At 23.1% G+C, this 14,017-nt stretch overlaps 1 protein-coding gene across 1 annotated transcript in view; it reads right to left on the reverse strand.

Annotated features, from left to right (window-relative positions):
* The window catches only part of LOC114122743 (prolyl endopeptidase FAP), a 218,834-nt gene that overhangs the window by 202,524 nt on the left and 2,293 nt on the right, over positions 1-14,017 (reverse strand). The window contains exon 2 of the mRNA XM_050199603.1: positions 4,408-4,539. Within this exon, the coding sequence (XP_050055560.1) occupies positions 4,408-4,533 (126 nt within the window). The 5' untranslated portion in view covers positions 4,534-4,539. The remainder of the gene's footprint in view (positions 1-4,407; positions 4,540-14,017) is intronic.

A 14,017-nucleotide genomic window follows, 5' to 3' on the forward strand; every position in this document is an offset into this window, starting at 1 on the left:
CTGCACACCACATCTATGAAGAATTATCCGTAAACATCAAAACTTTAGTTTGTAAATGTATATGGATAAAAAAGTTATCAACTCAAACTTCGTATACACCCATAGAATTTTCTATAAAATTATAAAATACTTGCTATTTAATAACAATTATTATTATTGTGAAAGTTTAAAGCTGTAAAAATTACCATTTTTTACACTTTATTGGTTTACTCGACAGACCACTATTATTATCAAGCCTTAGAAAACATTTTGTTATCATATTCAAGTTTAAAGTGAATAAATACCAGTATACAACTTCATAATATAATGTAATTAATAGAGTATCCAATATTATAATGTAATATAATTACATACATTATAATTTATAGGTACCTACATTATATTAATATTATTGGGTGGTCGGTAATAATTATTGAGCTACATTTAGTCAACCTGCTTCATCTACAATATATGTTTAAATTTTATTATACGGAGATTAGGAAAAGAAATATCCAATACAAAAACATACGAAATTATAATATTTATCAATTTTATATCCGATATAATTAAAATTGTTTTTGTTAATAAAACACCGAATCTAACTTATATAAATAATACAATTGAAATAGCCCAATTCTCGAGTAACAATATTATAATGTATTTTTCTTTTTAAATTAATTTAATATAATGATTTATACAAATCAACTATTAAATATTTAACTAAAATCAAAGTAATCATATTTAATTTTATCTTTGTATTACAATCTCAGCATACCAATGTTCATAATCAATGTTTTAACTTAATATAAGGTATAGTTCATGAATTGTATTTTTAACCAATTATTATAAAACTTTAAGCAGTTAATAGTAGGTACACTATATATAAACTTATAATATAATATATTATATTTATTATTTATTTATATATAGCTATATTTGTTGAAGAATTGCATTCACTTAGTACGTATTGATACGTGTACTTAAGTCTAGAATCAAGCTTTGGTTATCTAAACTACTTAGTTGGTCAATTAAGAGTAGAAAAAGTCTAAAGTGTCACAAAGTTATTTAGAGCTGTTCATACTCATAAACTAATATTATTTTTATATTTACCAGTCATTTACTAATTACTTCACCCAAAAAACTAAAAAAAAGGTCGATAGCATCAAAATTAATTAATTGCTTCCTAGCTACCTATGGAAAAATTAAATCATTACTCACAGATGATTTTTAGTGTATTTTATTTCTTTATTAATATAGTTTATAGATACTTATCAGAAAATTAAATTATTCTTCTTTCATAAATAATGAAAGTTACTAATTTTAGTACAACTCATACTTTATATCAATTTGAACAGTTAACCATATCATCACTTTAACATCAATATTATACTAAAATATTTTCATCATTATAATTTATATATTATAGTTAATATTAAATTATAAATGTATATCTAGTGATAAGTTATCGCATGCATAAAAAATTCTTAGTAAAACTGAATTTAACCAAAAATTGTTTTGAAAATGTTAAAAAAAAAATATCATTTACTGTAAATCTCATCATTCACTAACAGTTAAGTATTGATAAAATCGTTTACAATCAAATCACTCTATAAATTAAGAAATGACTATTATTTACTAATATTAAAAAAAAAATTAAAAGTAATAATAATTTTAAACTATTGAATCAATAATCAAAATCTTTCGTATTATTCACAGAGTTTAAAATTAAAAACTGTTTTTCCATTAACACAAAAATTATGTTTAAAGTAAAAAAAAAAAAAGATAATTAATTATGCAAATATCTTTTTCATCTTTAACTCAACAAATCAAAAAATCCATAGCCATAATTTGAATAAATAATAATTATTATTGCTTGAAAGCCTTGAGAAATATCAAGTATATAATAAACACATATAATATATATGCATATATTTTTATTAATAATAAGTATACCTAGGCGAAACTACGGGTCAGACCAGTCAGGCCATGATTTGACCTAATACTGGCTGGATATTATAGTATTTACTGACTTAGTAGTTAGTAGAATTTAAAATTAAAGTTAAAAACTTAGAATTTTTTCATATTTATCACTTGACCTGTTCTTATAAAATTATCTAGTTTAGCTTATAATAATAAGTGAAAATATATTACAGTAATTAATAATGTGAGTTAATAATATTAAATATTAAACCATGGTTACGCTACTAATTTTATTTTATAAATTGTAGTAGTGTATTAGTATACAAAGCTTTATATTCAGATACGAGAATTTTTACAGTAGAGTTTTTGGGGGTTGATATCTGTGTTATTTCAACATATTATCCAATAAATTCAAATAATTTAAGTACCAAAAATATATATAAAATATACCTATTGATAGAAATGTATTCTTTTCTATATCCAGTTTTAAATATATGGCGCTTATATATTTTAATAATAATATATAGTTGCATTATAATTTAAATACTCAAAAATCTATGTGACAAACAATGTTATTCTATTGTAATAACACTTTATAAACATTGAAATTCACTTATTGGAATTATATATTACAATATGAATTAATTCTTATAGAAAACATTATTATGTAAAATATATTTAAAATTATTTTTATTTAATTTTTAATGAAAAAAATTGTTTACACTCATATCTGAACGATTTTATTCTATGAAATAACAAATTTCAAAAATGTAATATATTAATGTTATGTAACAAGTCATTTAAAATCAACTTTGATATAAAAATAGAAGGAAAACCAATGATTGATTTATATAATAAAACTGATACATTTTATGTAAAATGCCCTCATCAGAATTGTAATTTTGTTTAAACTAACACGTGCACTAGAAGTGTGTTTATAACTAGTATTACAACTCTTCAATTGAAAAGACTTCTAATACAATTTAACAGAAGCCATAAGTTTTTTTTTTAATTAAAACCAAAACTATTGTTAGTTCTTAAACAAAATAATTAGAACAGTTTTCTATTCAAACAATAGAATCCTTATCAATATAATAATTAGTAGGTATATGTACATTGTACATATATCAATTAACTAATTTCCCAAAATGTTCTAAAAATAATATAATACAATAATTTTGATAATGTATACTGTAGTTCTGAGGAATTCGCGAAACAAACTCAATTTATTATTTTGTAAGATTGTATTGATAAATGTATACATTTATATAACACTAATACTTAAAATTAGTTGTTTAAATGCAAAAAATAAAAATTTTATTTTTATTACCTGTACACGATATATTGTGCATACAAGTTGTGAGTAACTTTAGTAAGAGTGCACAAAATATTTAAAAGTATTTCTAAATTGTAACAATAAAGAGACTAAATGAAAGTTTTTAAACATTTTTAACTCCTCGACAACAAGCATTTTACGAAACCCGTGTTTTTTAAAACACAATGTATAGACACACACATGTATAATAATTATAAATGTAATTTTTAGTTTGAAATTGTATGAAATGATTATATGGATAAAATATATAGTGATCAATTTCAAGATAGAATAACTCTAATAAAATTCTATTGGGAGTTGTAAATCACTTTCAAGTATCTGAAGAAATAATTAAATTTCTTTAAAAGTTCTATCCAGGCAATAACAGAATTTCCCAAGACAATAGTTATAACACACGTCGACAATTTTAAGCCTACCTTTACTTATTGCGCAAAAATAACTCTCTATAGTTAGTAAATAAAGCGGGTTTGAATTAAAACCCTAACTTAAAACAACCTTTTTAAAATTTATCTAAGTACTTTTAAAAATAAATATACTAATCATTTTTATTACTAAATGTTATAAGTTACAACTGACAGAAAATCCCTGGATTAAATATAACAGGAAGGGTATTTCTCAAGACTTTTTTCGTTTCTTAATCGTGAAAAACACCGGAACTACTTTTGCATTACGTCAAGACCACCTACATAAGTTTTAAAAGAACTTTTACTAAATCAAGAACAGTAACAATGACAATCTTTTTTCTTCGAAATTTGTATAATTGATTTTTTTTTTTTTAATATACATTGATAAATACTTATTATCCACATAAACATGGTGTACATAAATATAATTAATATACCTATATTCTTATCAATATTTTATAATTATGAAGATCTCGGAAGTGTGCAAAGCAGCAGATTTTTTTTAATTCCTTTCCATTTAGAGGTATTTGCCTATTTTAAAACATCTATAGTATAGATCTATAGATTCTATAAGCGTAATAATTTGTATTTTTCCCATTATGTCGTCAAAAACGTTTTTACGTCAATAAACTTAAAAGTAATATTATATTACGTTAAGTATAAACAAATGTATTCTTAACTGCAGCCAAGTCGTATGATAATTACGATTCTCTACTTTTTAAATTCTTATACCATTATTTAATCCATACTAAAATGCATTTTACTTACCCCGATTCTTCCTAGCAAAAGTGCGTCCATTTCACATTCAGCGACTGGATTTGCCGCTGCAGGTGCTGGTGCCGGGTCATTGATAATATTTTCTTCAGAATGAACAGTTTTATCGATATTACTCATTGTATTCTGAAACGAAACATCTTATCTTTATTAATCGTTCATTGAATGCATATTCTTTAAATATAAATTATAATATTCTAAATCAGTAAACATTTTTCAAAAATAAAACCAATACAATTTCAAAATTAATGTTATTTCTATCGACCAAAGTATATAGTATAGAAAACTTTTGTAGATTCAACGACCAATATCAATCTTATATAAAAGTGTATGACGTTTTCCAGTTAATACTTGATTGATGTCGACACAATAATATTAAATATGTATAATGTACATTGTACATAATTTGCAAGCCAAAGAAAATTTCAAGATATGAATGCTTGAGGGGAGTAGTTACCCAGCAGTTACACTCGATATGATAGATAAAACTTGTATGGTTTTCATAAAAATGATAAAGTTAAATGAACAAAATATTATTATATATAATTATTGTATACACAAAGAATTAAATAGGTACACTAAATTTTGGGTTTTGTTTTATAAGTAGTACCTTCCTTAGCACTAACATTAAAAATTCTGCAATAACAAAAAAAAAATACTAACAACAACAAAATATGTAATGTACCTCCTTCTTTGATTAGATACATACATTATTTATCTGTTTATATGATGTATAATTTTGTTTTAAATTTAACTATACAATTAAGCACGCCAGTTCTTAACCTTTATAGTTTGTATATATACATGCCGCTCAAGGTATTACCGAATTTCCATGTGACCTTTTTTTAAAATTAAAGTTCAAAATAAACTGTGAGGTGCATACCACCACGTCTATTTAGAAATAACGACAAACCGGCAACTAAAATTTAATATTTACGATTTATCGCTTTTAAGAACAATGTTATATAGTTTTTGATATTTTCATAATTCAATAGGTTTAACTTATTTTTTTTAAAAAACATCGCATATTTTATATTATTTATAATTATAACAAAATTACTAAAATCAAATTAATAGACTATATCTTTTTATTTAAAATCAAAACAATGAAAAACTAATAATTGTCGATATGAATAAAAATTACCCACTTCTATAATATGGTATACCTACAAACAATTTGCAATATAATTTATCTAGATTCTAGATATTTAAAATTTCCAATTTTATAAATATCACTTTCATGACAATATAACTTATAATAGTATTACAATGACGCAGCAATATGGATATATAATTGATACATCAATGAACGATTTGAAGAAAGCTCTAATTACTAAAACTTAAATAGGTATAATATTACAATAAACGTTGTTTGAAAATAAATATGTATACTAACGTTCAAACTGTATGACAATATGCAATATTAAGGTTTATTATATTTGTATTAGACCATTTGATTATTTTAGTTATTCAATTTGTAGTATAATATTTCATTTATGGTTGACTAAATCATCAGAAATCAATTGAAAACAATAAAAAATATTAGTTTAAGCATAAAAAAATCCATAAATAATTTGTTCAGTGAAATTTAATAAAAAATACTTTAATACAACAAGGTGGAATATAGATCCTCTGTTTTATTACTAACATAATAAAAAAAATTACTGTTAACTGCAATATTTATAAATAAATTAATTAATTAATTTTATAAGTTTTGTAACATTTAAGCTAACAATACAAAGTTAAAATATTACCTTAAAAAAAATTCAGGTTCACAAATAGCACGAAAATTACTAAAATATTTTGGAAATTTATATTAATAATATTAATTAAATTATTGTAGAAAAACTTATATTTCTTAAATATTGACATTTTTCGTAAATGTATTTTTGTTTATCTTCAGATTTGTGAAAAGAACCGAACGTATTTTACTTGCTCAAAACCCCAAAATACCATTTGGAACCAGCAACTACTCTCCAATATTGAAACATTTTATGAGGTTTTTTACAATTAAACTTTTTATATTTTCAAGCACAAAATGAAAACACATGGTTAGTTTCTATACATTCATCACTCCACTTAGAATTTAAAAAATAAAATTATAGAATTTCTCCCTTAGGTGTTTAGTAAATGGGGATACAAAGAATGAGCAAATACTGATTCCCGTACCATTAATTTGTACAAGTCCGTTATAGTCATCCACAATTTAAATATTAATATTAATATTAACTAACATAAAATATAAAATTATATTTTAAAAACCAATTAATTCTTATCTATTTTATTTGGCAAAATGTTTTCATTTAGTGATATATAGATATGAATAAATAAAAAAAAATGATCAAAGTGATGGTAAATTAAAATGGGTAAGTGGGTCATTCAAGTTACTTTAAACTGCCTATTTCAATTTCATTCAGCACCACAAATGAGACCCATTCTTGAGAATGAATACGAGTTATGAGATCATTGACTTTTTGTGATTGCCAAACAAATTGAGTGAAACATTTTTAACAATTTTCTGCTTTTTAATGAAACATACATAACCCTCCTACCTATATCATAACGTTTGTTTGATAAACTACTTATTTTTATTAAAAAATTTAAATCCAAATTAACTATATTAATAAGTATGTTATTTCAATACCAATTGTCATAATCAAATAATACGTAATAGTTTGTATATACTTTTCAAAATCTCACTTACCGTCAAAATATTATCATAATCAACAATGTTACTAAAGTTAAATTAACACTAATATCTAATATTTCAATTAATATATCTAATATCATCAATTCAAAATTTCTATACAAATTATTATGTTTTAGGATCTAAGCTGTAATTTAAAAACTATATCAATACGAGTGTTTTTTTAATAAAAAAAGAATATGAAAAACGGTAAGTAGATATATATTATAATAAATTATAGTAAAACATTATTTTATCAAATAATGATAATAAAAAAGTATGCAAATGCCAAGTACCTACCATAATAATTATTCTACTATATTATTATTATTATTATTAGTGTTTTTTTCGGATTACAGGAAAAAAATTCACCTTTTTATTGTCTAATGATACATATTTCAGATAATATTAATGATTGCCTCCTTCAAGTTCTTTTGAATACACATCAATCGTAGTAATTTATTTTCAAAGATTCAACGTTTCCACTCGTAATACAGCCATGATATTATATTTTACTGTATTCATACAATGTGTAAGATCAATGAAGTCAAGTCTATATATATGTCTGTAGGTTGAACTTATCTAGTTGTTATATAAATAGGTAACATGAAAGATAAAAAAAATACATTTACTTTGAGTTTTATGGAATTTTTGTTGGAATAGCGAATCTGATTTCAAATTTATAAATGACAATACAACGCTGATTTACTTAAATCATCCGTATTTTAAGTATATTAAAGAATATTTATGTTTTTTAGTATCCAGCAATCTCTAAAACTACTGAATCAATTGGCAACACATTTTGAATGTCTAAGTTTAAGTCTTGAGTCCTTGAGACTATGAGTCTAGCTTTGTTTTTCAGCTCATATGGGCACCTATAGGGTTGCTCATACAAGAATTTGGTTTTTATTCACATAAATTGAATATTTTTTTATTTATTTATAAGGTTAGGTTATAAATATAAAAATGTAGTGAGTATTTTAATCGGGTTCAATAATATACCAAGCAATATATCCAATTCAGCACAAACGAATTGTCCATCTCGGTCAAATTACAGAAAGTGTAGTACACCGCTACCGATTTTTACATATTAACTAAGGTACCTAACAAATGTACACCTAACTCAGAGCTTAAGTCTGATCATGACCAAACCAAATTTTTAAGAGTAGCGGGTAATGAATTACTCTTATAAATTGGAAATTTTAATACTAAAATTACAATATTTAGATGGATGGTAAATTTAAGTATAATGGCTGTTGACCAGACCATTCAAAATCTTATTCAACGCAACTATTTGCAGTATCAAGACAGTTCTTATTTTTATCACGTTTTTTTTTATATAATACAGTCAATCCCGCTTAATAAAGACACCAGTTAATAAGGACAACCGCTTAATCGGGATAATTTTTCAATTACGAAAATAAAATTATACTTGTAGGGTAAACGTTTACCGCTTATCTAGGCCGCATATCTAGATAATTGGGACTGTTTAATCGAGTATATTAATAGATCGAAAGTCCAACAATCACGACCGACTCTCGTAATTAATTATTAGATCCTAAATTTATGTTTCATACATTTTATCTTATCGTATGTTCAAATATGATGGGTGTTAAATGTAATTTATATGTATTTATTTTTATAAATAGGTAATTAGGGTATCATTGTAATAATAAAAATATGAAAAATCAGTTTTTCAATGAATTTATATGTTTTTTTTTTTTATTTCGGATTATTGGAACAAAATACCAAAGTGGACTGTATACAATAATATATAACTTTTAGACAATAATTTTGAATAGTTTTGGAAATGTTTATAATCAATTAAGTTTATATTTTTCTAAATCTTAACACTTCATTTAATAAGATGTACATTTTTATAATTCAGCACTAATGATAAAGATTATGATTTAAACTAATTCAAATTATTTCAATTTATGTTTATATTGTTTTATTAAAATAATTGTTTACAATTTGGATAATATAATAATAATAATTGTATTTACACATATATATATATATTATACCTACAAATAAAATATGAACTAATAAATTACAGAATACATAACTCAAACTAATTATTGTTTATGAAGAATAAAAACAAATTGTTGCAAAAAACATTTTTTCATTGAAATGAAAAAGTGCCTACTCCGTATTCTATGTTTCTATGTGTAAGTAAAATATGATACAACATTAATCAAATATAAACAATTATTTATAAACTTAAAGTTAATTCAAAAACTCTTTTCTACGAGTAATATAATGTAATATGAAATAGTTTTGACAAGTACACAATTAGAAATTTTCATTAATTTTCTTTCAAAACAGTTAACTTATAAATAAAGATTCAATAAACAAACATCAATTTCAATTAACACACGATATAAAGTATTTGAGCTACCTTATTTAATTATTTTTCGATTAAATAGGAAAACTATAATAATAATAAAAATAATAAAATAATTATATAAACATTAATCTATATAATATAATTATTATATTTTAGATACTTATTTTAATACTTAGTAACTTAAGTTTGTAAATGTAATTTAGTTTATTACAGTTTTAATTAATAAGTAATTAATTTTTTTTATCCTTATAAGTCATAATTTCATTAATATTGAAATTATTTAATGGTTGTATGAATTAAATTAATTTTCAATTTTTGCTAAGAATTAGGTTTTTCAAATAAAATCTAAAATATTAATTTTTACTTTCAAAATTATTGAAAATAACATAATACTGAATTGCTATTCTAAAATAATTTGACATTTTAAAACCGGGGTTAAAAGTTTAAAAGTTGAATAGAAAAAAAATTACTAATTACTTGCAAACAGTAAAATATACCCTCAGTATAACCTATAATAGGGCATTGTTAAGTTATGTACTATTATTCATTGACATGTTTATTTTTAGGACGGTTGACAACATAACACAAATCAGCCATCACGTCTGCACCCTAAATCAACAAATTTTGCCATTAGGGAAAACGTTTCCAAATCACCGTGAATTGGTTATTGTATCGTAAATAATTAACAAGGTAAATATAAAATTATTAAAAACACTCTTAATTGTTTAATTTAAAAAAAAAAAAACAGTATCTTATTGAAAGTCAATAAGTACTAAATAATGTGAAGTTTTATGTTAAAAATATAAATAAAATAACAAATAATTTTAATAAAATTAATTTCTAATGAATTATATACAACAAAGTGATTTTATTTTTATTAACTATAACCCCCTTTCCTAGAAAATCAAATATTCATATTCAATAAAAAAGAACAATTTATAATGTTATTTTCAATTTGTTTAAAATAAAAAATTATTCTAATGATAACAAATTAATATATTTATATACATTCATAACTATATACATTGGGAACTCTCAAGTGAAATTTGTTTTATTCTCAAAAATAAAACATTTAACTTATAATCGTATAAATAAATACCTAGTAATGAATTTATAGTTAAAAGCTTAACAGTTTCTATGTCTATACAAAAATCATACATTTTTTTTCCTAATAACAACTCAATACGATGACTTTACTTTATCATACTCTACGCGAAAATACTATTTTGTTTTATGAAAGCCTGAATAAATATAATGTATTTCCAATACAATGCTGTTAATACATTTATATAATAAATTATTATAACAATATTTTTTTATATTGTCAACTTGAGATATGTAATACAATCATCTAAGTATAAGTTATTTAAAAAACAAAAATCTGACCATAAACGATTAACCCAAAGGTTTAAAACTCAACTTGATTAGATTAATAAAATAATAAAAAAACAAAAATGTAAATAAATGCCTAATCTTATCACAACTTTGAAAATAATCACAAGTATTCGTAGTGTTATCAAATATAATAATATTTAATAAAATGTTACAAATATAAACTAAAATCAATATTTATTTTAGCATTTTGCACGTTAATTTTTAATTAGGTATATCATTATGTAAATTGTACAACTAATCGTGTAAATAAATACCTATGATATTTCAATTTAACAGTTGTCAATTCTAATAATAATTATTATTTACTTTTACAATTAAGCAAACATTTTATTTTATCAAATCCAATTAGTTATTTCTTGGATCTAGTGCGGACAACCACAAAGACACAGTTTTTTCCATTTAACTCATATAATGATGGACCACTATTATGTGTTTATCCTCTCACTACATAGTGATTCTTTGAGTACACACGTCTATAACTAAAAAAAATCGATATGTTACATAATTAAAAATTATAGTAATTGAAGTTCTTCAAAAAAACAATAAGCCAAATAATGTTGTAGTCACCTCGAAAAATATTAAATCCTAATTTTCGGTACTAAGATATATTCATTCATAACTCAATCATTAACAACAATACAATATCACGATTTAATTTGAACGAAAAAAAGATAAGCAAGTGGGTAACACTCTACTGTACAGTAGGTATCGAGTGGATCTCGAAAATAGAATAGGTCACTATAGTGGATGTGTTAAATTTGAATGCGATGATAGGTATCATTGTGTAAAAAAAATAATTTTGAACTAATATGATTTTTCAGTCAAAGATATAATATTATATTTAAATTATAATATATATTTATTCTGATAAAAATAATTTATTTTTCAATTAGGACGAGTTGACGATTGCAACTCAATATACTAAGATATATTCTGGTCCGTGTTTATAATATTGTACACAGCTGATAAAGATAATTCACTTTATCTATGTTATTCTCTGTTTGTGATATTTTACAACGATTTATTTACGTTTCACGTGTTGACGTGTTTACAGTTTTTAAAATCGATATTAACAATTTATTCATTTTAATTGTTTTTAAATTAATATTAATATGGTTGTACGTTGTGTTGATTCCTATTGTAACAATTACATATTAACGTCAAGACGAAATATTTTCAACACATTTTCATTAAGTTTTATAAGTGCGAATTTTTTCAATATTTGAACTTCAAAAACTAATAAAAAAAAACTGTGAATATGTATTTTTATAATTTTTGAATCACTATAGAAAAAAACTCATGAAGAACTTTATATTGAATTTTCAAGTTTTTTGAATTAGCCAAAAAAAATTTATCGGAATATATAAAAAAAAAAAAAACTAATATTTAAAATGCCTTAAAGTAAGCGAAATATTTTTAAAATTAAATTATTTAAAGAAAATACCATATCTAAACAACTGATGAATGTTTCAAATATCTATGAATTATAGTTTTTGAATAATGACAAATATTTAAAATCGTTTGAAGATAAATTATTATCGTAATGCAATTTCGTAAAAGTTTAAAATTAAGACGCTTATAACATTTTTTCCTATAATGACGCTCAAGATTTTTTTATAATTATTTGAAGAAAAACATATAAAAAACTTATGTTAAATTTTTTAACCTTATGTGTAATACTAAAAATGTTATGAATTTTTAACTACAAAATTACCTTATTGCAAATTTTCACAATTTTAACATATTTCATAAAATCTTATATTCAATTTTCAGGTTTTTTTTGTTTATTGAAATTTCAAAAAAAAAATACTTAGAAAAATCAAAAATTTCAGTTGTCCATAAATAGCTTAAAAAAAGCCAGAATATTTTGAAAATGTAACAATGTATAAATAACGCTAATATAAACATTTTATAAAAATGTTTAATACTTACAGTGGTTCGTTTTTGAGTTACAAAAATATAAAAAAAAATTGATTATGTCGAAAACTGGTTTTGCGTAAAAAAATTTCGCGTTTTTCCGTCGCCTTTTTTGTGATTTTTAGGTAACACTTTTCAAAACTACTGGAAACTTCTTATTTTTGACCTCCCTAATGCACCTAATTGATATTCAATTTGCTACCGAAAACTACCCCTGAAGTTTTAAATTGAAGCATTATTTCGACAATTTATCGTGTACACGGACAAAAAAAACACACATCATTGTAGAATCAATACATTCATCACATCGTTTAGAATCTAAAAACATAATATTTTAAATTTCAAGATTAAATTCTAATTATATTTAAATACACGTTGTTAAATAGGTACAGTGGATACACAAACACAACGTGAATCATACTTATCATACCATGTCACCATATTTCTATTTATCGGACAACCAAGTCACGGTCAAAAAAAGTAATTTTTACATCATGACACAGTGGACAAATCTAAGCTAACATCTAATGATAACAATAGCATTATGGCAACATTGAACCTTTGCGTGTTTATGCGAAACCTGACAGATACGATAACATCTATTAACGTGGCTATCCACGTACTTATCGAACATGGGAACAACACATTAAAAGGTATATTATTGTATTAGCTTTATTGTTCTTAACCGTTTTTTCGTTTAAATTCTAATACCATCCGCTAAGTCTTGAAAATATTCATGTACCATGTCATAAAAAGACCTTTCAAGTACAGTAATAATGAGTTAAATATGAAAATCTCTTATTAGGTATTAAATAATATTTTAAAACTTAATAATAATAATTCTTAATATTTCAATTACATTGGTACTATCGATAATCTTAAATAATTATTTTCCCGTTCGCTCTTGTTTGTATTTTCACAAATATAATAATAATAGTGTAATCGAAATACTTTATCTTGATGATTTGTTCCTAAATTCAAAGTGATGTATTAACTCATCGTGTATAGAAAAAAATACTTGGTGGAGACAAAGTGAAATAATCAAATGGTAAAAAAAAATTTGCACTTCTGCTATGCCAGCTTTAGGAAAGCTTCTTTTCGAAAGTTGAGCCCTCAAACTAAAGTAAAATGATGAAGAACAAAATGTTAATCGATTGCAATAAAATCTACTAATGACACTGAAAATAGTCTTATTGACTCTAATGAAACTTTTTTGAGCTTAACTAATGCTTTATAAGTAACCATTTTAATGATTT

Source organism: Aphis gossypii, chromosome 2, assembly GCF_020184175.1.
Source record: "Aphis gossypii isolate Hap1 chromosome 2, ASM2018417v2, whole genome shotgun sequence".
NCBI lineage: Eukaryota > Metazoa > Arthropoda > Insecta > Hemiptera > Aphididae > Aphis > Aphis gossypii.